Source organism: Pezoporus flaviventris, unplaced genomic scaffold (genome assembly GCF_033815535.1).
Source record: "Pezoporus flaviventris isolate CSIRO_AGI_PZ_B2104156 unplaced genomic scaffold, CSIRO_AGI_Pfla_v1 ptg000023l, whole genome shotgun sequence".
Taxonomy (NCBI): domain Eukaryota; kingdom Metazoa; phylum Chordata; class Aves; order Psittaciformes; family Psittacidae; genus Pezoporus; species Pezoporus flaviventris.
Window position 1 is genome coordinate 14,692,030 of NW_026892571.1, and position 27,149 is coordinate 14,719,178.

The 27,149-nt window shown below is 53.2% G+C and overlaps 1 protein-coding gene across 4 annotated transcripts in view; it reads left to right on the forward strand.

Annotated features, from left to right (window-relative positions):
- Nucleotides 1–27,149, forward strand: part of FLT4 (fms related receptor tyrosine kinase 4) — a 56,489-nt gene that overhangs the window by 8,644 nt on the left and 20,696 nt on the right. For all 4 annotated transcript variants that reach the window (XM_061456906.1, XM_061456907.1, XM_061456909.1 and 1 more), the window contains exons 2-10: nucleotides 12,219–12,315; nucleotides 18,208–18,482; nucleotides 21,960–22,072; nucleotides 22,959–23,121; nucleotides 23,368–23,507; nucleotides 24,101–24,269; nucleotides 25,036–25,153; nucleotides 25,657–25,808; nucleotides 26,529–26,691. In XM_061456906.1, coding sequence (XP_061312890.1) covers nucleotides 12,219–12,315; nucleotides 18,208–18,482; nucleotides 21,960–22,072; nucleotides 22,959–23,121; nucleotides 23,368–23,507; nucleotides 24,101–24,269; nucleotides 25,036–25,153; nucleotides 25,657–25,808; nucleotides 26,529–26,691 — 1,390 coding nt within the window. The remainder of the gene's footprint in view (nucleotides 1–12,218; nucleotides 12,316–18,207; nucleotides 18,483–21,959; nucleotides 22,073–22,958; nucleotides 23,122–23,367; nucleotides 23,508–24,100; nucleotides 24,270–25,035; nucleotides 25,154–25,656; nucleotides 25,809–26,528; nucleotides 26,692–27,149) is intronic.

A 27,149-nucleotide genomic window follows, 5' to 3' on the forward strand; every position in this document is an offset into this window, starting at 1 on the left:
ACCCACAGAAATCCATCACTTAGGTGTTGGGTTATCCTAGCCTGAGCAGGGTCCCCAGTGAGGTGTAATCTGGTCTAAGTGGCCATCATCCCTTCACCCCGCTGCAGTGCTGGGCCCTTGGGAAGCAAAGGGCAGAAGTTTAATGGTGTGTCCCAAAAGCATGGTGGATGGCTGCAATGGGGGATGCTCCCAGGGGAGATGCATTCACGCTGAGAAAATCCCAGTGCTGCTGGGCAGGCAGTGCATGGTCCTTGTGCTGGGATGAAGCATAGGGAAAGCAACTACCTTGCCTGCAAATGGGGCTACCTAGTGATGCCTTTGTAAAGCAATCCAACTGATGTAGCGTGCATCTGGGCCTGATGACTCCTCATTTGGTTTGTTGGCTGTTGCCAGGCTATCAGACTTGGCAGGTCCTGGGCTGCTGTCTCTGAGTTCTGGTGCTGGGATGGGATCTTCATCTCCCCTCTGTGCCATGACATCCCAGTTAGCAGGTGAAAGGGAGCCACAGCGCACCCCATACCACCCTGTTCTGAGCAAACAGGCTCAGACACTATGTATGTCCTGTTGGGTGACGGCATCCACCACATTTGCTTGCTCACGTGCCACAAGGACTAATGCAGTCAACCAGAAGGCATGGGTGGTAGCTTGCTGTCCGCAGTTTGCACGCATGAGGATGGGTATTGTAGGGAGGCAAGAACTTTTCCAATGACATCAGTCACACCAGAACTGCACCCAGCCCAAGGTGGGATGCTGCTGCCACGGTGCCTGCATTGCCCAACATTGCCCCTCCACAATGCTTGGTATTTCACAATATTTATGGCTGCTCCTCACCCTTGGCTGCTTAGACAAATAAAGCCTAATGCATCCTGAGGCACTTAATCCCTGGCTCTCCAGCCTCCCAGCAATAACAAGGCCTGGGTGGCATTTCAAAGAATGCTCTGGGGAGGAGGGGGAGAGCTGGGGTCTATTTTTTATATGGCAGTGGAAATACAAGCCTGCATTCATTGAAGATAAGCAGCATTGGCCAGGCTGAGCTCCCGCTCTGAGGCTATAGTGGTGATGGAAGGCAGGAGACTCCGCACAGCGCTGGCCCCACAGTAACCTTTGCCAGAAGAAAAACACTTCTTAGTACAATAGTAGATGTAAAAAAAGAAGTAAAATAAACAGGGCCCCATGTGAACTTAGGAAACCTGCGCTGGCGTGAGGAGAGATGCGCTGCCGAAATGGCCTGAACAGCACCTGGAAAGGCTCTGGCACCCAGACCCATGTTGCTGGGAATAGGAAAGGGCCCATGTGTGTCCTCAGCCCCTTGGTCCAGTGTGGTGCCAAAACAGCCTCGCTGCCAAACAGCTTCTCCTGCCTTTGTGGTCCAAGCCAGTGTCTTCCCTTCGTTCACGCCTTGGCTTTCCCAAGGAAGGCCATCCCCAGCCTCACCCCACGGCTCTGAGCACAGAGTACCTTGTGGTGACCACATAGGGACAGCCAAGGAAGTGGCGTGTTGTCTCTTTAGCACAATTTCCCTGTTAGTGCTTGTGCTCCTTTGGTGGAAGTCATTAGCATGTGTAAACGCTTCCTTCCCATTGCGTCCGCTTGCGTGCTCTCCCCACTGAGCTGCGTGGCAAGGGAAGCACCTTTGAACGGGAAAACAACAGTCAGGCTCAGAGCATTAACAAGAGTAACGGGGTGTTTATGGAACTTGGTAACCCTCTTGGAAACTGTTTTTAAATGGCAGCATAATGGGGTTTAGCTAAACTGGCCTCCAAATGGCTCCAGAGTCCAACGCTGCCATTTAGGCTGGGTGTTTCATCGTAGGAACTGTGCTGTGATAGTGTGACATTTCCAACTCAGCCTTTCTTGGAAGGGAATTAAATGAGTTTCATAGCTGCGTGAGGGGTGTTATGTGGAGGTGGAGAGAGAAATCTGTGCAGATGTTAAACAGCCAGCTAATCTCAAGTGACGCGAATGCCCTGATACACTTTGGCTCTCGGAGATGATCATTATCATCTCCTGCTGCAGCGGGTCCTGGCTTGTGGTCACAGCTCTGTGCCAAGAGAAACGGAGAGTGTGTGCATTGAACTTGCCATCACTGCCCTGGACAGCCCTGTGGGGCTGGCTTTCCTCCCAGTGCCCCAAGTCTCTTCATCTTCAAGTCTTTCTGCCCATTAGGAAGCAGATAGGATCACTGACCTGGGGGTGAGGAGCAACCAGCAAAGCCCTATGTGGGGGGAGAGCTTTGCTGTGCTCTCTGCAGTCTTCTCCTCTTGAGGAACCTGTAAAGAGCCCAGTAAGATTTGTATTAACACATTATGGGAGGCTCTGGGTTTGGCCGGCTCCGGCTGCTTTCAAGCATGGCACAGAGCCGAGCTGTGCAGTGTTTTCCAGGAGCCCTGAAATTTCTTATCCCCTGTGTTGCTGTAGGTGCATTTACCCCAGGGAATTGCACCTCCTGTCCTGCCTGCGTGGGTGCCAGGAGGGCTCTCAGATCTGCAGCAAGCGCTCAGAGCTCTCCCAGCAGCCCTCTCCGCTTGAGCACGTCTGACCTCGTACCTGAGGCTTCCTTCCTCTGCCGCTACCTCTGATGACTAACTCTGCTTTGAAGAGCGTGTGCCTGTGATCTTCCTGCCTCTCCTCGTGCCCACCCCGACGGAGGCAGCAGAAGGGGTCGTGCGGATGCGCACGTGCGGGTGTGCAATGCGGAAGCTGTGCCGGGGAAGGGGGGGTCCGTGCTCTCCTGCTCCCCGTGCTCGTGCCCGTGACCACTCTTCCCTTTGCTTTTTTATTGTTATTATTATTTTTAGATTATACTCGATGCTTGAAAACCCCGCTTTGATAATCAGGAAGTTTAAATTCTTCCTGCGCTTTGCCTTTGCATCCTATTTTCTGGATCCATCCACATCTAATGTAGCTTTTTCATGTTGCATTGGCTCAGAGATAATATCAGGCATTTTCTTTGTTCCTTCTTATCTTTCATTAGAAGAAATCAGGATTCCTCCTTTCTTGCTTGAGTATCTTCTTTTTTCCAAGCCAAAGCAGCCCAGTTCCAGCTGCCCTACCCTCTGTGGCTCGGGCGGGGATGGAGGTACAAAGAAGCTGCATGAGGAGCTTGCAGGAAGCCTGGAGCAGATGGGGGATTGAATCCAGGTTTTCCAAGGCCAAGATAATCATCTAATTGCAAAACTGTTGTTCCCCACTTACCCTGTTCATCAGCTTCCCTGGCACTCAGCAGCAGGGGATCAACTTGAGGATGGGTTGTGCTGCAGAGAACAGGCACTGCCAGCTCCAGGGCAGCTGTTTGGTTTGAGGGCTCTGAGTTGATTTCAATTCACAGCAAAGTAGCAAACATCTGGATGCAAACTCCAGGGACACGAAGATGGAGGAACAAGTCTTTTCCGCTTGGCATGGTGCCTCCCAATCCAGCTGTGTGGCTTGCAGGCCCCTGTAAAAGCCCAGCATGGCCAGGCTGGCTGCAGCAGGAGGCAGGCAGAGTCTGCAGGTCTGCTCATGATGGGGACAACTGCCCTGAGTGGGGTACAGGGGTTTCCTCAGTGTTCTGCTCAGCCTGTCCATAAGCCAGCAGTCTTGGAAAGAGCTAAACTTCAAAGGCCAGCCATTAAGCCCACACACATCAAGGTAAAAACAACCCTGAGACTAGCTTTTTTCTTTCCAAGTGCTGCTGCCCTTTCCTCTCTGTGCTCAGTGCCCACCCTCGGGCTCTGTCTGACTTCCCAGTCAGCTGCTGCTGCTTCATCTCCCAGTGAGAGTTGGATGCTGAAGCCTCGCTTAGCTTGTGCTCCATCTTCCCCCAATGCACATCTGTGGCTTGCTTTGACAGGAATTTCACCTGAGCCTCGGAGCTCATGATGGAGATGTAGTTACTGATGTCCAAAGTGAGGGTCTCCTCTCCACTGCTTCCCAGGCTTTTACCTTCTTCTGCCCAAGTACTAGAGCTGGTCCTGGCCCTGCATGAGCAGATGGGGCTCCAGGAAAGGGGAGGATGCCCTGGCATGTGCAGGGGAATCCTGCCCTATGCACCCACTCTGCTTTGGTAGTGAGCAGTTTAGAGGCTCCTAGACCTGGATGTCTCACCTGGATCAGTGTGTGTAGGAGCTGGTGGTGACTTGTCCTCTGAGAGCATATTCCTCTCTTTGGGAATCTCTCTGTGGGCCTCCCACAGTGGCAAAACCCACAGTTTAGCTGAGTTGCATGAGAAGGTGCTTTGTCATCTGCCTTGTAACTTCATCAGGTACAGCTGAGAAGCAGTTGATGGTAATTTTCTTTAGCTGTTTTCACTTTATAGAATCATAGAATAGTTAGGGTTGGAAAGGACCTTATGATCATCCAGTTCCACCCCCCCTGCCATGGGCAGGGACACCTCACACTGAACCATGTCACCCAACCTTTGTCACTGTATAGGCTTATCCTTTCTTCTCAGTGGCCAAAGAAGTCTCTTCAGTGTCCTATGGGTTTGTACCACTGCTGCCAGAGTTATTTCAGCCAAAATACTCCCCTGGAGTTACACCTGGGTGTAAGATACGGGGTAGAGTTCCCAGCCCATCCTGGCCATCCGTTTTGCTGGCAGTAGCTGTCTTCCAGGTAACAGATATGGCCCAGCACTCATTTCACACAGGCTGTGGACCATCCATTGCCTCCCTTCAGGTTAGAGACATAATGAAGGGTGTTAATTTCTGTTGCCAGGTCCCTAAAGCCATCCGATCCCTGTGCTCTTTCTAGGCCACGTTAATCACGTCCTGCGGGGGCAGAGGATGTGAGCAGGGTGAGCTTTTCAAAGAAGTAAATTAAAACAAGAGGAGAAGCAACCGGACAGCGCTGGAGATGTGGGAGGATAATTTTAATTGAGTTTTGTGAGGTTTAGCCGTGCTGTTAATAGGGGCCACTGGAAGAGGGGTGGCTGTGTATGCTGAGCAGGGCGGCTCATCTTGGGCCCCTGGCAGTGGCGTTTTGGCAGGTCTGAGGATTTCTGCCCCTTGAGGAGTGAATCCTGTGGACAGAATAGGTCCTGTTCCTGCCTGAAGGCACTGGGCTCCCGCTCCCCTCCCCGCGCATCCCGCTGAGCCGGAGCTGCCCTCCGAAATGTCAGGGAGAGGAAGCAATCCTTGGCTTGTTAGTTTCTACAAGGAAATAAAACGCACAGATGGCTCGAGCATCCTCTATCTCAAAGGCAGGAAAAGGATTCTCCGGGCAGGAGCAGGCAGCCAACAAACCCGAAGCGATTCAGGGAATGGGGGACCAAACAAAGCGGTGTCTGGCCAGCAGCAGAAAGGGTGGGCCGAGGGGAAACGAGCTCTCTGATGTGCGGGAGCATCCCTCACCCGAGCAGAGCAGCAAACAGCCGGCTCCCCTGGGGCCTGGGGAGGCTGCTGACAGCAGAGATCCTGGAAGAGGTCTGCAGGGTGGCCCCGGCTGACCCGCTGCCCCAGGCCGGACATGTGGCTACCTGACAGAGGCTAACTTTGGCTCAGGACGTAGCCTCTTGGGGAGGATGGAGTAGGGAGTGAGCACGGGGGGGTGTCAGGGAGAGGAAAGACGGCAGGAGACAGAAATGCAAACACGGGCTGACAGCATGGGGCAGGGGGAGGGGAGGAGGAAAAAGCAGGGTAAACCTGGCAGGATGGAGCAGGAAACCAGGCTGGAGTGAGGCAGGGCGATGGTGAGATAGTGCTTCCTGCGGGGGGAGAAAGGCAGACAGATAAACACTCCCAGACAGCGCTCCTTGACCCCTTTTAGGATGCTTTGGGATGACGGCACCATGGTGGCTGTGCCCATGCAGACCAGAGTCCCTAAAGCAGGTGGCATCATGGTCGGGCATCACGTATAGCTGTGCTTGCTGCCTCAGGGCAGCTCATTTGTGACATACCTTCCTTTAAATCCCTGCCTAGAGGCGCCAAGGGACCAGGACTGAAGGATGCAAGGGTAACTTTGCTCCTCAGGACAGCCCAGCTCTCTTGAAAGTGTATTCTGCTTTCTGTCTGCTGATGAGACTGCCAGCCTGGAAAGTCCAAGAGCTCCTGCCTCCATACACCAGCTTACCCAGAGGTGTCCTGGGGCAAATTAAGGTCTTGTTATGCCTTTGGTACTGGACAGGAGGGATCAGGCACCCAATAATGATGATCACCTCTGTGTTTGCGAGAGTTGGTTGAATTCTTGTAATTATTAGTGCCTTGTAGCCCTTGAATAATGACAGCTTGTTCTGGTTGAAGCAAAGGAGCACCTGATTTGGGAATATCCTCACCAAACGGGGAGGACACAGATCCACCACGCTTTTGATTTGGTGCGATTGAGGGCTTGGAGGTCCGTAGATTAAAATCTCTGGACAAGAGGAGTGTTGCCTCACCATTAGCATCACCCACCCTGAGAGGGGGAAAGGTGTTGCTCTGGGTCTGAATGAGCTCTTTGTGCCTGGGGGTCAGTTGTGCAGCTGGGACAGTGATCAGTGATGCTGCAGTAGCACAACACAGGGTGCAGAGGGTCTGATGCTGCACAGAGGAGCACAGCCCCTGCGTTTAACCCCTTCTGGGACAGGTTTGAGGTGATGGTCAACCCTGAGTTGCAGAAAAAGGGCCTCTTTCATGAATGCTATAACAGAAGGGACCTGCTTCCTTTGCCCTTGTGCGAATACATCATTTTGGGAGGATTTCCAGTTTTCTACCATTATAGGGTTTGATTTACTCATTGGTTACACCTCAGCCGGTTTCCATCTTGCCCACAGAGCCCTTTAGCACGCCACCTCTCTGTTTTTCCCCCAGCCTCACCATGAGCATGGGTGTCTCCTGGCCAGAACCTGCTCCATTGGAGTGAATTCCCACCATGGTTTGGAACTCACCCTGCCCGCTGTGAGGCTGGAGAGAAAACACCTGGTATTTCACCCCCACGTTTGCTGGAGCCTGCCATTCATTTCTCAGCCTCGTGTGATATCTCACCTCTCTGCAAAACAAGCCTTCCTCCGTGCTGGCAAGCACCGGGAGGAGGAAGAGGAGGAGCTGACAGCCCTACGTCCAAATTCCCCCTGCTGCCCTGCCAGCTGCCTGCTCCTCGTATGACGTGACACTCATGCTTTGCCACTCCAGCCCACAGCTGGATGCTTGCCCTGTGCATGAGAAGCAGTCACTCCATGAGGGAACTTCACAGCCCTGGAGGTGGGAAGTTGGCCCGGCTCTGCCTCCAGCATGTGGACTTCCATGTGTCTGTGGGCAGCTGCAGGTCCTCCAGCACCAGGGCACTCGGTTACACCAGCACAGGGCAGGTGGGGAAGAGGGAGCTGGAGCAGGCAGGGAAGCTGGCTGGGGTTAGTTCCTGCAGGGCAATGATGCACGTGCAGTTTTACCAACAAATGCTGCTAATCTGGATAATCCCAAGGACTGGACAAACCTGCAAAGCTGGAGGAGAGGTCTGCAGAAAGGGCAGAGCAAAGTTTCTCCTCCCTGTCCCCCAGTACCAGCTATTGCTGCTGTTCTGCATCAGAAAGGGTCATTCAGTCCCCATTTCATCAATTGACAGTGAGGTACCAGAATTTTATTGCTGGCTCTCCAGGAGCAGTCTGTGCTCACGTAGTAGCTATGGTGTGTGATTGCAGGTCTAAGTGCATGCCTTGCCCTGCTTGCAAGGGAAGGACCCCACCACTGGCGTTGCATCCTGCAGCCAAAGGTTTGGGCTGGGGGTAAAACCCAAGTGGAACAGGAGATGCTTTGGAAGATGGGTCACATTGGGCTATAAGGTAGTGCTGGGCCTTGAGCAATCCCAGGGCATTCGGAGTGCTGTTGAGCTCTGGCCAGGGGTGGGTCAAAGGAGCTGCCTGAATCCTATGAGTCAGAAGAGGCTCATCCATGGGCTTTGCATTGCACACTGGGGATGTGGGTAAATTCAGGGGCTCCATCCTGGATCCTCAGTCTGGGGATGCAATTACCTACCAGAAACCTGCCAGAAATCCCTTTTGTACAAAGTGTCCTGGAATCTCAAGTTCCTGCCTTGCTTTGTCAGGATGCTCATTGACTGGGAATTTTGCCTGGATGCCACAAAGTGGGGATGGGGAAGCAGAGTCAGGAAAGCTTTGTTATAGGAAAAGACACCTTTTTGTCCCTTCCAGCCTTTCTTTTGCCCCAGTACAGCACTGGGGCAGCCGGGCTGGGTTGGGCTGTGCATGTGAGGTGCAGGGAGACAAGCGGGAACCCCCAGCCTCAGCAGTACCTGTGGTGGCAGGAGCGTGAGCCGTGCCGGTTAGCTGGGGACACGCGGCGGCCACGGCCAGAGCGATCCAGCCCAGCGCCGGGGAAGGAAGTCAGCGAGAAGGACAGAGTGTGAACAAAACCCTGTCCGGAAAGGCGCCCGTTAATCAGTCAGCGGGGCCGACTCAGCAGAGAGGGAGGGAAGGGGAAGCGGAGAGGGGCTGAGGTGGTGTGCGGGGGCTCGGAGTGAGGATCCGGTGCAGGGCTTCCTGCGGGTGGAAGCAGACGGAGAGTGGGAGCCGTGTTGTGCCATGCTATGCCTGCACCTTCACCCATGCCCAGCCTTCGCATGGGTTTCCAAACCCGCTGCTCACCGCAGCCGTGCTGCCTCCGACATAAATGCTTTGCAGTGATTTAACCATCTGCAGCCATTACAAGGGAAAACAGCCCCATGAGCATGGAGAGGTGAGGTCAGGCACAAGGCTGGAGCCTGCAGGCTGCTGGGTCTCTGCAAGATGCCCCAGCGTGGAGAGCGCTTTCTAGGGTGAGCATGGCTTCCCCAGCAGGTAGGGAGAGCCCTGGGATGTAGGACCCCAGCCCTACCGCCGTGCTGGGAGCTGCAGTGACTTCAGGGTGCAGAAAGAGGCAGAGGGGGATGGAGGAAATGGAACCAGCAGATATAAAGAGAAGGACCTGGGTGCAACCTGGCCCCTTGCAGAGCCGAGCGCCGAGAGATCAAGGCTAGGGAAAGCGCTGGGAAACGCACTCCTCTGAAAGTAGACAAGGTGTGAGTGGCTGTGGGATCCTGCTTCCTCTCGCCGCATCCCATCAATCCCCCTCTGTTTATTTTAATATCCCGCTGCCAACTTGCTTGGAAACCATCTTTTAAAAACAAAGCTCGCTGGGGCTGCTGCATGCCTTTTTAATTACACTAATGCTCTCCCTGTGCAAGGGCACGATTTGGCGTGTATGAGAGAGCGGGATCTGCTCGGAGCGCTGAGGAGATTGAGCATCACCAAGGTTGGAGGTGGGGAAGGAGGGACTCGGAGGAGAGGAGGCGCTCCATGCTCTGGAGACATCTCCCTCGCACCCTGGGATTTGCTGGAGACACAAACCATCTGTATGTCAGTTAGCAGAGATTTAACGGCCAAACTCGGCACCAAGTTCAGTGCTGGGGAGAGTGAGAGAGCCATAGCAGGACACACGGTCCCCTGGGGATGGGAAGGACAGGGGCAGCAATGGGGTGGATCCATCTGGCAAGCACAGAGAGGGATGAAAAACTTGTGAGGGGGATAAAGCTGACGGCCTTGAAGATGCTTCTGCAGGCTGGGAATGGCTCTTTGCATCCCTTTGCCTGTTTTAGATGCCATAGGTGCCTGTGGACATCAGCATCCTGAGATGAGTGTGGGACGTCAGGGTGAGCAGTGGGTCCCCAGCACGATCCCGTGCCTGATGCGGGGAGTCCCTGAAGCTCCCGGCAGGCTGGTGAGGAGGCTGGACAGCCACAAGAGCCATCCCATCCCTGCGCCACGGTGCTTTCGGAGGGAGCAGTGGCTCCTTTTCCTGTTGTACTCGCGGAGGGCCACGGACAGGATGCATCTGCAGGAATCCCACAGCCTCAACCTGCACAGATCGTACTTTTCCTTTCTTCCCCTCCACCCCCTGGCGTTGTTTGCTAACAGGTCACCGTGCAGCACGTGAAGGGAGGCAGGGGGTTATTTCTGCAGCCATCCTGCTCCCTCTGAGCCCAGCGGTGGGGCAGATGCAGCGCACAGCATCACCCGAGAGGCTCCTGTCACCTTGGACAGCTTATTTAGTGGTTCAGGCAAGGGGTGAAAAACTCTGGTTTTAAGACTCAACTTGGCTCCAGTCACAGCCAGCCCCAGATATTGCTGTACCAGGGGTTTGGGATTAGCTTTCTTCTTGCTGCCCCCAGAGCACTGATGGGATGAGAGGGTCTGTTGTCCCAGCCAGCCCCATGGCAAGCCATATCCTTTGCATTTTGGGCTGAGCACCATGGAGGCGCAGGCATTGCTGCTTGCTGGGGAGATGGACTGGCAGGCTGTGGCCATCTGGAGAGCAGTGTTTGCACTGGGATAAGCATGTCCAGCATTAATAGGAAATGCAGCTTAGCGGTCAGATTCCTTTCCCCCCCCTTTTTTTAATAAACCTCGTTACATTTTGAAGGGATTTTACCAAAAATGTGGTCATTTATTTGCACAGCCCCGGGGCACATTTTTGTGTGTGACATTTGACGTCCCCTCCCTTGGAGAAGGGGAGGTTGGAGGCATGAGGCAGGGCTAGGTCCTCCACGGGGGCTGAACGCCGGTTCCAGAGGCCATGGTGACGCCAGCCAGCGTGTGCTGAATGGTGACCGACGGCTGCTGTTGTCACTGGGAGAGGGGTGTCTGCAGGACAGGCCGTGGGGAGCAGGACCCACACCCAGGCTGAGGTGGGCTGGGGCTGATGCCGCCTCACATGGGTGATGGAAGAGGAGGCAGGAGGTGGCGGGGGGGGATGGCTGTCACCCCGCCGTTGCCATGGGGGCAGCCATGGGGACACCTCCTCGGAGCCGCGCGCAGGCGGGAAGGAAGTGGAGAACAATCGGGGAGAACAAGGCCGGCGGCCCTGGGCTGGCGGTGCCGCTCCGCACGTCCCTGCTCCGCCGCAGGGTCCCCCTCTGCAGCCTCTCCTGATGGCGCTGGACCCCGGCACCTCGGCTTCGCCATGGGCATCTCAGAGACCGCGTGTCAGAGGGGCTGGTGGCCATTGGCGTCTCCTGGTTTCACCATGGAGACACATTCATGGTGTGGCTCTGCCGTAGGGATTCCAAGGGCTGCGGTCCTCAGGCCATGGTTTTGGAGGAGAGGTGTCACGCAGCGTTCCTGCCGCTGGCGATCTGTCGCATCTCCCCGTCACATCCCTGATACATGGGTTTGAGTGTTACGGGGGAAGGAGACAGAGACGCACACAACGTGGTCGCAAAAACCTGGTGTTTCTATAGAGAATCGAGTTACCAACGTAGTTTTGCGTTCTTTTCTTCCTTAGCATTAACATCTACCTGAGTCACAGCTTCACATTTCACAACGTTGATGTTTTTTTCTATTTCGGGTTAGTTTGCTTGCTTGTTTTTGCAGTCACTGAGATTTCTCTTTTGAATTATCTCACATCTCCAGGAGCTGGAGTTTTAAGATAACGATCACACAGTAATGACAGTCGGTAACACTGCTAATGAAAAACAAGGGGTATGTCTCTGAGGGTAACCGGTACTTCGAGATGTTTTGTCCATGAGGAGCTCGCTTAGGGTGCATGTCTGGCATGCCGGAGATGCAAGCATTGGAGAAGTAGGACTCTCCCAGACAAAGCTGGAAGAACAGTGTGATAATGTTTAACTGCCTGTCCTTGAGCCTGGATAACTTCACCCCTGGAATGTCTATCCAGCTTTGGTGGAGGGAAGGGGGCTGCTGTAATCCCCAGAGGCTTGGTCCTGTACCTGAGAGTGCCCAGCAGGAGAAGGGCATTCAGTAAATCACTGCCAGCTTCTGAGAGCATCTCTGTACAAATGCAAGAGTTTTGCATTTGTGGTATCTGGGCACCCTGATTTAGCCCTCTAATTACAGAAAACTACATGTGTATAGAAAAATCTCCTTCCAGACTGCCTCCAGTTAACAGATAAGAACATTTCAGAGACCTATTCCAAATGAGCTCAATCTCAGTCACCTGGTGAGGAATTCCCTGAATTCCCTGATTTCTGGTCTGCCATTCTTTTTCTGGCCCTCATCTGTGCTAGTCTGCCTGTCTGAGCCCAAGAACTGTCTGGCTCTGGGGCTGTTGTTGAAGAGCTGCTCACTGGAGCCAGAGAGGCTGCAAATGAACCACTTGCGGCTCAATGAGCCAGCATTAAACTGTCTTTTAGGAGCAGACTCCTATGAGCTGCTTCCTTCAAGAGGCCCATGATGCCAGGCTAGCTGCTGCTTACAGTGGTGGGTCAGGACTAAAAGATGTCTGCATCATCCCCTCTCTCCTTTCTCTCCACAGATCTGGTGAGCAGCTATTCTATGACCCCCCCTACTCTTAGCATCACTGAGGAGGAGCACATCATCAACGCCAAGGATACGCTGACCATCACCTGCAGGTAAGGCACAAGCAAGCGTGGCCCTGCCTAGACTGCTCCTGCCTGGTGAGTGTTGGAGGACCAGGCAAGGAGAGCCCACCAGGGACACCCTGACTGCAGTACACCTGCAAATCAGCACAGCTGACTGGAAACCCTCCACGTTCACCAAGTGTGAATTCATCTAATTAATTAATTGAAGAAGCTGAAGACGTCTCAGGAGAGATGGTGATAACCTCTGCTGTAGTCTTGCAGGCAGAAGGAAGATACAGAAACATGTGTATGATCTGATAGCTCCCTTGTAAGCTCTTTGGGGAAACTGGCCTTCCTGACTCTCCTTGTCTTTCTGATGTTGCTTATTCTCAGGTCTTCAGGGGCCGCAGCTCTGGTTTTTAAATCTGGCAGGTTATTTGCAGGCACATTGAGAAATGTCCATGGGAGAAGGCAAGAATGTACTCAGGGGTGGCTGTGAGAGGCTTCCAGCTTTTCTAGGAAGCTGGGATTTCATGCTCTGCCTCGTACACATGGGGGTGAAGAGAAGTCCCAGTGAGGCCAGGTGAATAACTGTTTGAAGAGCTGGAGCATCTCCGGTTGTTCTGGAGATGTGGCTCTGAGAAGATGATGTGCCTGAACTGATTTATCCCACACTGGGTCACTTGGCTCTGCGTGTTTTCAGCACTACCCCCTATCCTGGAGAACTGATCAAGATCAATTTTCCTGTCAAACCTGGAGTTTCCCTTCAGCAGCTGAAAGCAGATCCATGCCTGGGATCTGAGTGCTAGGGGCCAGTGGGGATATAAATTCAGCGTGGGCCTCAAATGGGTGTTCCTCAGTGTTATATATAACCATGGAGCAATTACTGCAAGCACTTGGCTGGCATTGTGTTCATGTCTTGTCACAAACATATTTAACTTTTCCTGGAACAGATGGCATTGCTTTTACTTTGTGAATCAGTTCATAGCCAGGGGAGAGGGACAGAGGAAAGGTTGTTGATGGTCATACTGAACGGATCTCGGTCTGGGAAGATAAGTGGTTGTGGGTTTGTTCGTATGGTGACCTGAGGAGTCATGGTGTGTGCTGGGTTGTAGGAAGTGCATGAGCTGGAGAACTGTGGTCAGCCATGTAGCTGCTGCGGGGGCATAAAGGAAAGAGTCTGGGGCTCCAGTGCTCTACTGTGGCAGCATCCATGGTTGACACTGGAACTGACACTCTCTGTTAAAACCTTGGAATAGGGGAGATTCAGTGAAATTATTCTGAATGAGCTTATAATCAGACCAGACCCTTTCTCAGCAGTGGGCCAGGGAGGGACACAGAAAGTGTTTTCAAGGCCGTATTGCTCACAGATTGAGCCAAAGCTAAAGGACATCCTGAAGTTGAGTTGTGGTTAAAGACAGTATCTTCTGCACTCAAGCAAGAGCATATCTGTTTAGCACCATGAAAAGTGGAAAGCCTTTCTTTGCAGGTAACCCTCCTGGACTGTGGACAAGGCTGCCCTTACCTTGTGCACTTTTTAGCTATCAATTAATACGAAGGAGAATCACATGAAGTGGAAAACAAAAACTTATTTCCAGTGCAGACTGTCCATGGCCTGCATTGTGCAAGCTACAGAGTCAAGTGGGAACAAGCTCCTTGTTTCCTGCTGCAGTGACAAGGTTCATCCTTCAGGCTCACAGCACACTGGCATGGACACAGCTGAGATAAGGAAGAGCCCTACTCCTGGCTCCAAGTGCAGTGCAGGACTAAACAGGCCAGCAAGAGAGCTGCAGGACCACCTGCAAATAGTACTAAAACCCATGCACTCTCTGCTCATGTTGGCCCCTGGCTGCCCCTCACTCCTGCATCCTGCTGTCCCAGCCGTGCTCCTTGTAGGCTGTGCAGTGTCCTTCACACCATTTGCAGGTCTCAGCATCTCCTGTATGGCTCAGAGGTTCCCCTTCTCCTTCTGAGCTCTCAAGCCCATGTTTGTCTAATGCCTTGAGGAAAGGACTTTGACTGCAGGACACTATTATTTCGCTTGAATGAAAAGTAAATCTTTCCTGGTCCCTGGATCTCTGATTACACCCAGCTGCTTCTCCAACCTCTTGTCTTGACCATGGCCCACCCTGGGAGGACCTGACTTGTGTTAATGGGAGCTGAAGGCAAAAACATGCAGACCACCAAGAGAACAGGCAAAGGAGAGGGTGGTGGGGCAGGGTAGGGCAGAAACAAATATGAAATCAAATCCAGGATCCAGGGATTTCCTGCTGAGCATCATGCTGGAGGTGCCTTCAGTTTGACCCTGGTCTTCCCTTGAGAGCAATGTCCTCTGGCTGCTCTTCAAGCTGCCCTGGAGCCAGGAGTATGAGCCTGCTTGAAGCAGTGCTGCAGCAGAAAGCCGAGCTCAAAACCCACCATGTGAGACTCCCTGGAGACCTTTCAAGCTTTACCCACTGAGCGCGAGAGTCCCGCAGCCAACTGCACTCTCGGGCTCCCTTGCAGCAGCCTGGATCTCACACACCCGCAGCTCTGCAGCCCACCTAGCATCATCAGTGACCAGAGTCCATGCCAGGCCATGGGATAAGCAATGCTTCTGGAGCTGGGCATGCTTAGCAGAGACACAAAGGCACAGCACGCCACAAGGAGCCACCAGATGCTGGGGCTGTGCTTTTGCAGATGGCATCACACACAGGCATGTTCCCTTGCCACCCAACACAGTGCACTCTTGAGAGGCCCACACAGAGCAGGGGATGGGTGCAGGAGCATTCCCCAAAATACAGATCATGCCAGGGCTGGCTGGGAGCCCCAGTGATGTTTTGATCTAAGCACGTGTCAGAGCAGGGCAAAGGGGCTGATGCCCACATGGACAGTGCATCTTTTATTAGCTCCCATCCTGAGAAGGGAGGAAAGAATATTGTGAATCTCTGCATTCATGCCCTCAGCAGCCTGTGCTGGGGAAAAGCAGAGAGCTTGTGCTGTTACAGCTCATGAATATTGGAGCAGAGCCCGCAGGATCCAGCTGCACGACAGCAGGAACCTCCAGAGGGATCAACTTGGTCCTGGCTGTGCCATCCTCATCCCACCTCATCCCATCCTGCAGGTTCTGGAGATCCAGGTGGGGAGGGAGACATGGTATTTACAGAAAGAAGGGCAAGGTTGTCCTTTGCTGCCCAGTGACTTATTAATAGAGCTGGTTCACAGATGCACAAACCTGACTCTGGCAGAGAGGAAGTCTTTGACCCCAGAGCCCTCTTGGCTCCTATGGAGGAAACGGGCGTTGTGCCGGGGCTGAAACAGCCTGAGGATAAGGCAATGCCCCACTGTGACTGCTCCGGAGCAGCGTCCGGGGGCACACACCACCTGCTGCTCTTTCCTACATGTGTGTGACTGCTGTGAACATCCTCTGCGGTGCTGAGGGGGGATCTGTCTTATCCCAGGTAAGCCACAACACCAAGCTTTGCCCATCACAGCACGCTTGTGAGCTTCAAAGAGGATTGAAGGAAAGCGGTGCCAATTGCAACATCTCCCTTGAAGAGCATCTGTCCTGAAAATATTTAGGAAAACAGCTGTGGAGAAGCCCACAATGCATCTATTTCCAGCTGGCTTCAGCAGGCTCCATCACCCAGCAGCACATTATCGGAGCTGAAGGAAAACAACTTGGGAATAAATCTCTGAACGCGACAGGAGGGAGGAAACCATCCAAAACTGCTGCCTGGACCTTCCCTCAAATGCAGAGGGTAGATTCGGAAACAAACCCAAGTGAGTCTGGCCTGTCATCCTCCCTGTCTCCTTCTGGTCCTCTTAAGCACACCACTGAGGTTAACTTGGGCTCACACTAATGCCTACACCTTCTGTGTCCCCACGGGCTCTGGTTGAGCAGCACATGATCAAGGAATGCCTTGGTTTCGAGCTGCCCGCAGGCTGGTCTGCAAGTCTGTTTGTACTGGCCCATCCGTGTTTATACAAATACGTGTCACTCAGTTAGTGCAAGCCTTGATGGTTAATAAAACAAGTGGATCTGATAATGTGTGAAAATCCCAGAGGGTAAACAAACAGAAAGCGGAAACACTGGAGACTTGTACAATTGCCCTGCTCCTCGTGGAGAGCCAAAAATGCCTGAGCAACCGCAAAGGGCTTTGGGGCTCCTTTGTGCAGTTGGGGTGTGAAGCGCTCGGGTCTGGGTTGAGAGAGGGGCCAGCCCCATGGTCTGTGCTTGGTGCACCGGAGCCATGGGCACAGCAGCAATGGGCATGGCAGAGGCCACTGGTTGATCAGGTTTATTTGTATTTCCCCTGTGCATGCATAGGATGGGGAAACTCAAAATTCAAGTGCTTTATTTTGATTGAAGTGCTTGTGAGAAGGCTACTTTGGAAAAGCCTGCCTGCGATCCATGGCCACAAGCCACCAGAGCTGTGCTTCCAGTCCTGCCTCAGGCACCGACGGCATTTTTGGTGAAGGCAGAAGTCTGAGCTGGGTCAGAGAGGCTGCACGGCTGTCCCCAGGGGCATGTCACTGCCTCCGGAGCCTTTATGCCTGGTGATGTGGGGAGAGTGCAGCACAACATCTCCAAACTCAGCCACAGCGAGCAGGACAGCAAGGTCTGCAGGAAGATAAATCAGCTGCTGAAGACAAACACAAAGGGGCAAGTCTTTCCCTGTGCTTGGACAGGAATCCTGTCCTCTTGCATATGAGCCATTTGCCCTCCAATAGGACCTCATCTCACTTCCTTCTTGCTGTCTGCGTCCAGCTATTGGTGATGGTCATGATCTGGCTGCGCTTAGAAGCATCTGCCCACAGAGCTGCCCTAGCAGAGATGCTGCATGTGCCAACATGCCTATTCCCAGCTTGCATAATAGATGAACCCAGTTTCCCCTGGTAGAGGAAGCGGTGCTGACAAAGGGCCATTCTCATCCCCCAGCTGTCTCTTTCGAGGTCTTCTTTTTTCCCCCCTTCTTTTGCACATTCTTAAGTGACTTTCAGATTTACTGGCAAACTTTCAAGTGGAGACTCGGCCTTCCCCTGAAAGGGGCTCTGATTTCACAGAAGGAAACTTCCAGCATGGAATAAAAGCTTGTTTTGTTTGTAGTAAAGTGCAGCTACAGCAAGCTATGGTGGCACGTGTGTGCGTACATGTGCATATGCAAGCTTCCCGCTTGGGAGATCCTCAGTTATATATAAATAGACACGTGCACGCTCTGCCTGGGGGTTTCTTGCAGTTCCTGGACTTCTCTGTTTGTCTTTGGGCTGCTGGTGAACAGGGTCTGTGGTTATGGAGAGGTGTCCGCAGCGCAGTGTCTCAGCAGACTGGAAAGAAATTGGGAAGGGGTAGCAGGGTGCTGTGCAGAGCAAGAGATCCCCCTCCCAAAGCAGCAGGGAAGGAAGCAGTCATCTGAGCCTCCCTTGTTTTTACCTTGAGGTCTTTTATCCCTGACTCCCTCCCGCTTTTCTCCTTCCCATTTTCTTTCCAGTCTGCTTTCCTTCCCTCATTCTCCTTCCCACTCCATTCATCACAGCATGAGCTCCAGCCAGCAGCTACGCTGAGCCAAGGGAACTCATCACATCCATGTGTTTTCTTAATAGCTCTGGACCCTTTTAATAATGAGAGGGAATAGAGAATAAATGGAGCCTTTCCCTCAGGGCTCTATGTGGCTTCTTGTTCTGGCATCCATATCAGCAGGACAAACTCATGGGAGCAGGAGTCCTGCTTGTGAGTGGGTTGATATCTTACAGCTTAGCATGGCCAGAGAGGTGGCCTGGAGAAGGGATGAGCCTCTGCTTCCCCAGCAAGCAGATTAGTGAAGCTGCTTGTGTCTGTTCCTCTCCTTGGGGGATGGCCATGTCTCAGCCCAAGAGATGTGTGTGGAGTCACAGAGCAGTTAAACCCTCACTGCATTCCCCCTGCTCAGCCCAAAGCTAACTCTCCTCTTTGCCCACGTTTAGAGGCCAGCACCCCTTGGAGTGGTCGTGGCCTGGAGGCAACGTGGACCCTGCTGGGAAGGAGAAGGAGACCGAGTTGGTGGCCTCAGCAGCCCCCAGCAGCAGCCGGGCAATCCGAGAACAAGACTGCGAGGGCACCAGCACGAAGCCGTACTGCAAAGTCCTGGTGCTGACGGAGACCCAGGCGAACGACACGGGTTACTACCGCTGCTACTACAAGTACATTGATGCCAAAATCGAGGGCACCACAGCGGTCAGCACCTATGTGTTTGTGAGAGGTAAGAGCCACCCGTCCATGTGCACCTGCAGCTGAGGGGCAGTCTGTGCACCAGCATCATAGCAGGAAAAGCCCAAAGTGCACCCCAGACTCCCAGGGCAGAGGGTGGTTGCTGCAGGCTCAGGGATGGGGACAGGGGGTGGTGGTTCCCTGCACTTTGAGGGAGTCAATATCCGTCCATGGCAGCAGCGCCTGGGATTCAATTACATCCCGGCCGGGGGGCATCGCTCCAGCCAGGCTGGAATGCAGGAATTTAAGGAGTGAAAGCCAGGCCTCAGGGATGCTTCACCGCTAAAAAAAGCACCAGTGTTAGCTTCTGGGCAGCTGGGGCTCTCTGAGGTGCTGGCGGCTAGGGATGATAATGTTCCATGAAGCTGAGACAGAGGCAGAGGAGCAGTGGTACAAACATGCCATGTGCAGCCTTCTCCTGTCCCCAAGCTCTATGGCCCTGGAGCCACTCCACAGTGGCAGATTTGGATACTCCTCTCCACCCAGTAGAGAGGCTGCTTGCACAGGCAGCATTATGAGAGGTGTTTTGGAGGAGAAGGGCTATCCACCAGGCTTGGAGCTGGAACCTCAGCTCAGCAAGTGGCTGAGGGGCCAATACTCAGCTTCTCAATGACCCAGGGTCTCCCCCTCTGCTGTCTCCCCTGCGGCTCGCAGCATGCTCCAGCAAGATAAATGAGGGCTGTCCCCTGGAAACAGTTGGCTGAGCTATTTCTCTTTCCACCCCCATTTATTAGTTGGTGCAGTTGTCATGAGCCAGGCAGGTCATGACATACAAGATGCATTTTTGAGAAGTCCCAGGGCAAAGCCAGATTTGCCTCTGCAGCTATGCAGAGAAAAATGCAAGGGCAAATGAGAAAAGTTGGGCAGCTGCTGGAGAGGAATGGAGATCTGTTTGGGCAATTGCATCCGCTTCTGTGGGCTCTGCTGCCCATCCTAAAACAGGACAGAACTTCCCTGGATCCCAGACATGTTGTGGGGAGATGTCTGTGAGCTGGACAGGGGTGTTCAGGCACTCTAGGGTATTAGGATGGAGGCAGAAGGCTTCTTAACACACGCTTAAAATAAGTACAACCCAACAAGCTTACATGCAGGGAGTGCTTTTGCAGGAGCCTGATTTTCTTTGTGATCCAGCAAATGCCACTTTGCCCCCTTGTCCACCTTCTCACTCCCAGCCTCATGTGCAGCTCAGTAATGGCTCTCCTGTTTACGAGAGAGCAGCAAGTATGCACGTGCAGTGTAGCTTAGGGGCAATAAATCCCACACTGTTGGGGCCCATGGGACTCTCAGTGCCTGTGGACAGCCTGTGTGCAACAGATCCAGCCAACACCTCGCAGTGTTGCTGTGCACACGGCTGCACTCATTACAATCAGGCTCTGCCCTGTTAGGGCTATCAAGCATCCAGGAAACCTCAGAATCTGCCTTTCCAGACAGGACAAGCTTTCAGGCAGGAGAAGGGACATGTCAGGAAAACCCAGGCATACAGTAACCACAGCCATTGCAGAACATCCAGATAAAGCCCTGCCTGTTCCTGCTGAACTGGGCTGCAATGTGAAACTGTCCCTCGAGAACTTGGAAGGGCTGATGTAAGTGTTGGGGATGTTTGGAGACAGCATGGTCAGACCACAGGTTTATCCATCAACCTCATTTCTCATGTTAAGAGCTTGGTGGAATTGCCAGGAACCAGAATATCTGTGCTTGGCTGGAAAAATGGGTTCTTCTGCATTTTACCTGCAGCTCAGTTCTCAAATGAATTCTCCACACATATGTTTCATTTCCCATGTGTCCGGTTAGGTGTGTATTTTATTACAGCTACAGATAGCGCTCTAAACATACAGAATGCCTCTTCAGGGTAGAATAAGATGTGTACAGCCCCCATCTCATAAAGCTTAGCATATATTAATGAAGAAGATGCTAAATTATTCCCATCCGACCCATTAAGACAGCCTAATAGAAAATATGTGATGTGGTCAGAGAGGGGAGTTAGTGCATGAATCACAAGCTCATTGGCAGCAGGACCAGCCCAGTAAATCAGTTAGTTCTTGGCTGCCATCTGAGCTTCAAGGGGACCTCATATTCTCTCACCTCTGACAGTTGTGCACCTCCTCCCTCTGCCCAGGGCTCAGGAGAGGAATGAGGAACATATTGACACTTGGAAACAAATCTGTGATTTCAGAAGTCAGCAATCCTGTGGCAGCACAAAACCCCAGGAAATAAAGATGAGAATTCTCTGGGCAATCCATATTTTCATAAGAGCTGACCAACACGTTTCCTGTGCCTGGCTTGTTTCACCTAGGCTGTAGGAAAAAGCACTTCAGTAGGTCTTTGCAGCATATCACTGAAGCAACAGTTTTAGATCAGATAGCTCAAAACCTAAAGGAATTCCCTTATGCACTTAACAGTGGAAGCACTGGGCTGGGTTGGCTTGGGCCCAATGTGTTTTGACCAGCTTAGGCAGCAGCTGGCATGAGGCACTGGAAGACAACTCGCACCTTTCCTACTGGCCATGGACTGGGATAGAAGGGTGTTGTGTATCTTGGTCTCACCAGCTCTTTCCAGCGTATATGGAAAGAATCAGAATTGGGGTCCATGCTGCCTGTTGCCTTGTTATCTCTTTGGGATCAGGTTGGTCTTTGTGCCCTGTGTCTGGGTGGTGCCTGGCACAATGGGCCATAACACATCTCCTTTATTTGCTGCCATCAGCTCCTTTCGCCTTGGAGCCCTGCTTGGGCTCTTCTCATTTGACACAGACAATGCACCGAGCAGGATGCAGCAGCCCCTTCTGCAGACCCTCTGCTTCTTGGTGCTGGGTCCCCATGGAGTTGAGTGCAATGTCCCTGTCCTTGCTAAGTCATGTCACTGATTAATTTGGGGTGGGTTTGTTCTTCCTGTCAATATTTGTGCTTGCGGCAGTTGGGAGGCAGTGGGGTGGCAGCCCTGGAGAGCTCAGCTCATCTGTTTATCTGCCGGCCGGGATGGCTGCAGGATGACATCTGCATACCATTCCGCTGCGGATCACTTCCTCACCCTGGAAGGTCGCGCTGCCTACATGGCACCAGCCCGGCACAGCCCAGCACCGGCTGGGCAGGCACTGAGCCCAGGATGAGACCTGATAGTTACACAAAGGGTCAAACCCAGGCAGAAACCTTGAGGGGGACAGGAAAGGGGAGGTGACTTCAGCACTGCCAGATGTCACACAAGTGCCGCTCCACCGGTACAGTGTTCCATGTGGAGGAGCCGGCTGGCCCAGGCACTCACCTCTGCTGCTCCCTTTGCATTCCCAAGCTCCAGGTGTCTCCTCTGAGTGTTATATATTGCAGATGGGGCCATCCAGCTCAACACCACTCCCTCTGGCAAGCCCATGCTGTAGCAAAGCAAGCCAGAAAGTGTCCTTTTCTTCTGATTGGTCCCTCTTCCCAGTTCTTTTCTTGCCTCTGTTTAGTAACTTGTTCTCCTTATATCTCTTCTTCAGATTTTGAACAGCCATTTATCAATAAGCTGGAGACCCTCCTCATCAGCAAGAAGGAGTACACTTGGGTACCATGCCTCGTGTCCATCCCTGATCTTAACATCACTCTGATCTTGGTGAGAGCTCGGCCAGTGGGAGATTCTGGACCACAATGTTCATTTGTTCTGCATTTGTAATTGCCTGCGTGGAAGCAGGACAGGCACTGCCAGGAATGGAAAATGCATGGGACACATTTTCCATGGAAAGTACAAGCCACTGGCTTCCTCGTTTTATTTGCTGGTTGAAGCTGTGCTGTCCAGTTCCCTTGGGCAGACCCCACGGGTTTCCTGCCAACCTTGCTTCTCTTCCCTGGAGCATTATGAAACAAAACAAGACTTTGTTTTAATCCCATTTCCCCGCAGCATCCCCTGTTTCTCCTGCCTCTGTGATCTACAAACCCTTTAGGTGATCGGCATCCCCACGAGGGAAGAGGCTGCAGCCCTGGGGCTGATGACTAAAAACAGCTCTGTTATCAGTTTGTTTGTGCCTTTCTTTTTTCTTTTTTCTTTTTTTTTTTTCCCTTTTTTTTCTTTACAATGCAAATACATCCTTCCAGGATGAGTGTTACTATTGTACAACGGCCTCCAGGGACACTCTGGGGGCCAGGGGCCTTTCCCTTGCCCGGGAAGGACACTACCCAAGGTCAGCACTCATCCCAGTGGGGCTGATGTTTGGGACATCAGTATCGGTTTCCTTAGCTATCACTAGAAGTTTCCATTCCTGGAAGTCTCTGGCCCACTCTGCAGATGGAGAGGCTCATGGTGCAGGATACGGTGCTCAGGGTGTAGGGGGGGCTGGGATTCCTAGATGACAAACCCTTGGGGGAGAGGGCAGGAGGCCAGCACAGCACGATGCTGCATCATTTCTTCCCGCAAAAGGGATGTGTTAGCCAGCAAAAAGCCTGGAAGGGGTGGGAATGTTGTTACCTTCTTTTTTCAGTTGGCAAAATGTTGATTTTTCCAGCAAAATTCCCTCATCCACCCTGATGGGAAGAGCACTTTCTGGGACAACAAGAAGGGGGTGCAGGTACCGACACACTTGATCAGGGATTCCCTCTATGTCCAGTGTGAGACTGTCATTGACAAGAAGGTCTTCAGGTCCAATTTATTCATCATCCATATAGCAGGTGAATACTTGGGAAGGTGCGGGAGGGAGCAGTTTGGATGACTGTGAAATTTATCACTGTGGCTCATGGTGTTGTCATGGTCCTCTCTAGCTACACTGACTCTGCATGGTGCTTGTATCTCCTCTGTGTGCCAGACAGAGATACACCAAGCACCAGGGAGTCATACTGAAGTCTCCTGTAACTGCATGGTCTGAGTCAAAGAGTTAATAGATCTGAAATGCCATTCCACTGCCTCTTCCTCATCAGGGAGCGAGCTGTACGACATCCAGCTGTATCCCAAGAAAGCCATGGAGCTGCTGGTGGGAGAGAAGCTGGTCTTGAACTGCACAGTGTGGGCTGAGTTCAACTCTGGCATCCGCTTCCAGTGGACTTACCCTGGCAAACAGGTATCAGCAATCAGAGCAGCTCCAGAAGCACTGGGCAACTTTCCCTCCAAGTCATTCCCTCCTGCCCCTTCATGTGTGCCTCTTCACATCACTGGCAGGGCTCTGCTTCATGATCCTAACCATGACGAGCCCAGCACATCTTGGTCAGAGTGCTTTCCCATTTTTCTCTCCTGCAGTGGAAGGCAGACAGAGGGAAGACCCTTCTTCCTCCTTGCTGAGGTCTTATTGCTCTGGGGCTCTCCTGGGCAAACACTGACTTCATTTCCACCAGTGCAAATCCAGAGCAAATATCATTGGCTTAAGAGCTACTCTAGCCACACCGTCCTGCTTACCAAAAGCCTGTGAGGGGGTCCTTTCCTGCATTTTCCTTCCCCTCCCCACTGTGTTTTCCCCCTGTTGCAGCCTCTGGCTCATGTGAACAATAAGATATCAGTGAGGGCATCACTGTTCAGGTACCTGTAGGCCTCCCATCCTGGTCACTGGGCTGCAGATAAGAGCAGAACTCTATGCTAAGCTCTTATCCCAGCCTCAGGGCTCGCACAGCCCCATCCTGCTGATGTCTTTCATCCGCTTCTGTCTGTCATCTCCCACAGACACAGCGGGCAGTGATAGAGCCTGAGCGCCGGTCCCTGCAGACACGCACGGAGCTCTCCAGTATCCTGACCCTGCACAACGTCAGCCAGCAGGACCTGGGCAAGTACACGTGCACGGCCACCAACGGCGCCCAGATGCTGGAGGAGAGCACGGACGTCATCGTGCATGGTACGGTGCCTTCCAGCCCCTGCAGAGCCACAGCCAGAGCCAAGCTGCAAGCACAGCAAGCCCCAGGCTGCTTAAACAGGGCTTGGCACAAGGCTCAGTAAAGGGGCTCCTGCACCTCCATCCCACTCTGCTCATCCCTGAGAAGTCCCCCAGCCCTTCTGTGCCCCAGAACCACCCTGGGGTCACATTCAGCAACATGCTAAGGTGACAAGTGAAATGCAAACACTAGACAGGCCCAAACACACTGGGATGGCAGGATACACAGGTCTTGTGGTCCTGTGGCAGATGCAGTGTCCCTGTGGCATGGCTGGCCTGGGAGGCATGAGCTGCGGGAGCACAAGGTGCCATCAGCACTGAGTGGCTGTCTCCTCCCAGCAGCATGTGATGGGGCAACACAGCCTCCCTGTGCCCCTCATGGCTCCCAGCAGCAAGGCAGAGGCAGCTCTTCAGCTGCCAGAGTCTCAAAGCAGTGCTGACCTGCCCAGCTTTGACCTGACCACCCACTCCCTTCTGCTCCAGGGAGGGAACCCTGCTGGGAACAGGGATGCAGAAGAGAGGCTGGGGGTCATATAAGCAGATAAGACAATAGTGGATTTTGGTTATTTTGACTTCATTGTTTCAGAGAAGTAGTCATTGTCAACTGCACTGCCTCAGCACCCTGCCTGTCCTCAGTCCTTGCTGTCAGGCCCTGTGGAGAGAGCAGATCTTGGTAACAGCCTGTCCCTTTGTGCTCTCCTCTCCTCCATGCTCACCATTTTGCTTACAGAAAAGCCCTTCATCAACGTGGAGTGGAGGAAGGGCCCGGTGATAGAAGCCACCGCAGGAGATGAAGCCGTGAAGCTGCCGGTGAAAGTCATGGCTTACCCCCCACCAGACTTCCAGTGGTAACGCACCTTTCTTACCCTGACCACCTTCTCTTCCTCTCCTTCCCTCCACCAACTAGGAAAGCTTAGCCTGGTCCCTCAGCGGCCAGGTTTGTCCCAAATGTCACATTTTTCCACCCACGGGGGTAATTTCTCCCACCTACCCTGCCTTTCAGCTGCACAGCTTGGGATGGGAGGAGGTGACAGTGTTGGGAGAAGCAGCAAAGGTCCTGGCAGCTCAAATGGGGCTTACCCCTCTTGTCCCCCTGCAGTGGGGATCAAGGCTGGCCAGAGGAGCAAGAGAGCTCTGCTTATGGCAGAGCTACAACATCCCCAACCCCAGGCACATCCACATAGGACCCGTAACTCAGGTCCAGGGAAAGCCCAGGGATCTCTCCAGAGAGGTCCTCAGTGCTAGCAAGGGGTGCCCTGATTGTGCTCTAATGGGGACCAGCAAACCCCTGCCCAGCTGCCAGTGGGACACTTCCTCCCCGTGGCTGCATTTTCTCTCTGCCTCCCTGCAGGTACAAGGACGGGAAGCTAATTCCCAAGCAATCTCAATCTTCAATGCAGATCAAGGATGTGTCGGAGCAGCACGCTGGGACATACACGCTGGTTCTGCGGAACAGGCTGGCAGGGCTGGAGAAGCGCATCAGCCTCCAGTTAATTGTCAATGGTAAGGGAGAGGTTCAGGGCTGGGGCTGGGGGGAGATCCCATAGCCCCAGCCTTTGGGCTACTCCAAGACCAAGTCCTTGTTGTTGTCCTAAAGCAGCTGGCACCTACATCATCTCCTTTCTCATTGCCGAGAGATGCTCTGGTTACATTGAGGGTGGTTCCTTGTGACCTGGCGATATGGCATAGTTCTGTTCCTGGTTCCATCATTCTTGGCAGGATATGTCCTTGCGCAGGACCGTTTCCCAGGACAAGATCTGAGGGGTGACCCTGACTGATGTGGACTTAAGGGCAGTGCAGCTACAGCACACACAAAGCCTGGAGCTGGAGCAGTTCTCTGGGTGGGAAGCTCCTGGGGAGTTTTCCCCTACAGAAACCAGTCCCAGTCATGCAGGAACCAGATGCCAGCAGAGAAAGCATTGGAAGGGCACTGCTGCTTGGAGATTTGTCTCCAGCAGGCTCTGTAGCCCTGTGCTGGGGGTTGCCAGACAGTGCTTTGAGCTTGACAGCATCCAGACAGTCTCACTCTGCAGAGCAAGGAGGAATGACACCACTTGAATCTAAGTATAATCTGCTCTGCCTTGCAGGTCTGAGGTCCCCAGGAGCTGCCCTGAGAGCCACAGTGCTTTAGTGCCCAGTCTCTCTAGAGATGGGCCTGGGGAGGGCTGTGTGTAGCATGGGGATGCAGGGGCTGACCTCACGGTGTCACTCTGATCCTTGCAGTTCCTCCGCGCATCCATGAGAAGGAAGCTTCTTCCCCGAGCATCTACTCCCGGAGGAGCCCCCAGGCTCTCACCTGCACAGTTTATGGCATCCCAGCACCAGAGGTGATCCAGTGGCAGTGGAGGCCATGGATGCCCTGTCGCATGTTCTCCCGACGCAGCCTGTAAGTGCTATTTCTTCCCACACCCGTGTCTTACCGGGCCATGAGCATGGCACTGCAGGCTTCTTGTGACCATGGCTGTGTCCTGGACCCCATCTCACTTTTGCTCTCCCAGCCACAACATGGCAAGAGGAGTACAGCACTGACTGATAGCTTGGAGCACTGAACACCCACTGTGGGGAGGCAGAATGGAGCCCACCAGAGACACTTGTGATCCATGTGGGAGTTTTCCCCAGCCTGGCTGGTCACACACACCCCCTTGGTGAGACCCTGGGACAGGAGCTGGGGCTCAACTCATTCCTGCCCTAAGGTCCCTGGGGTTCTTTGGTCCTTCCTCATCTTCTTGGTAATGATGGAAGCTAAAGTACAGGTAGGCAGGGGAGCAGAGGTGCTGTGTGCAGGGAAGAGTTGCTGAATCCAGGGGAAGAGCCAGCTGCTGGAATGGTTTGTCAGGAAGGTGT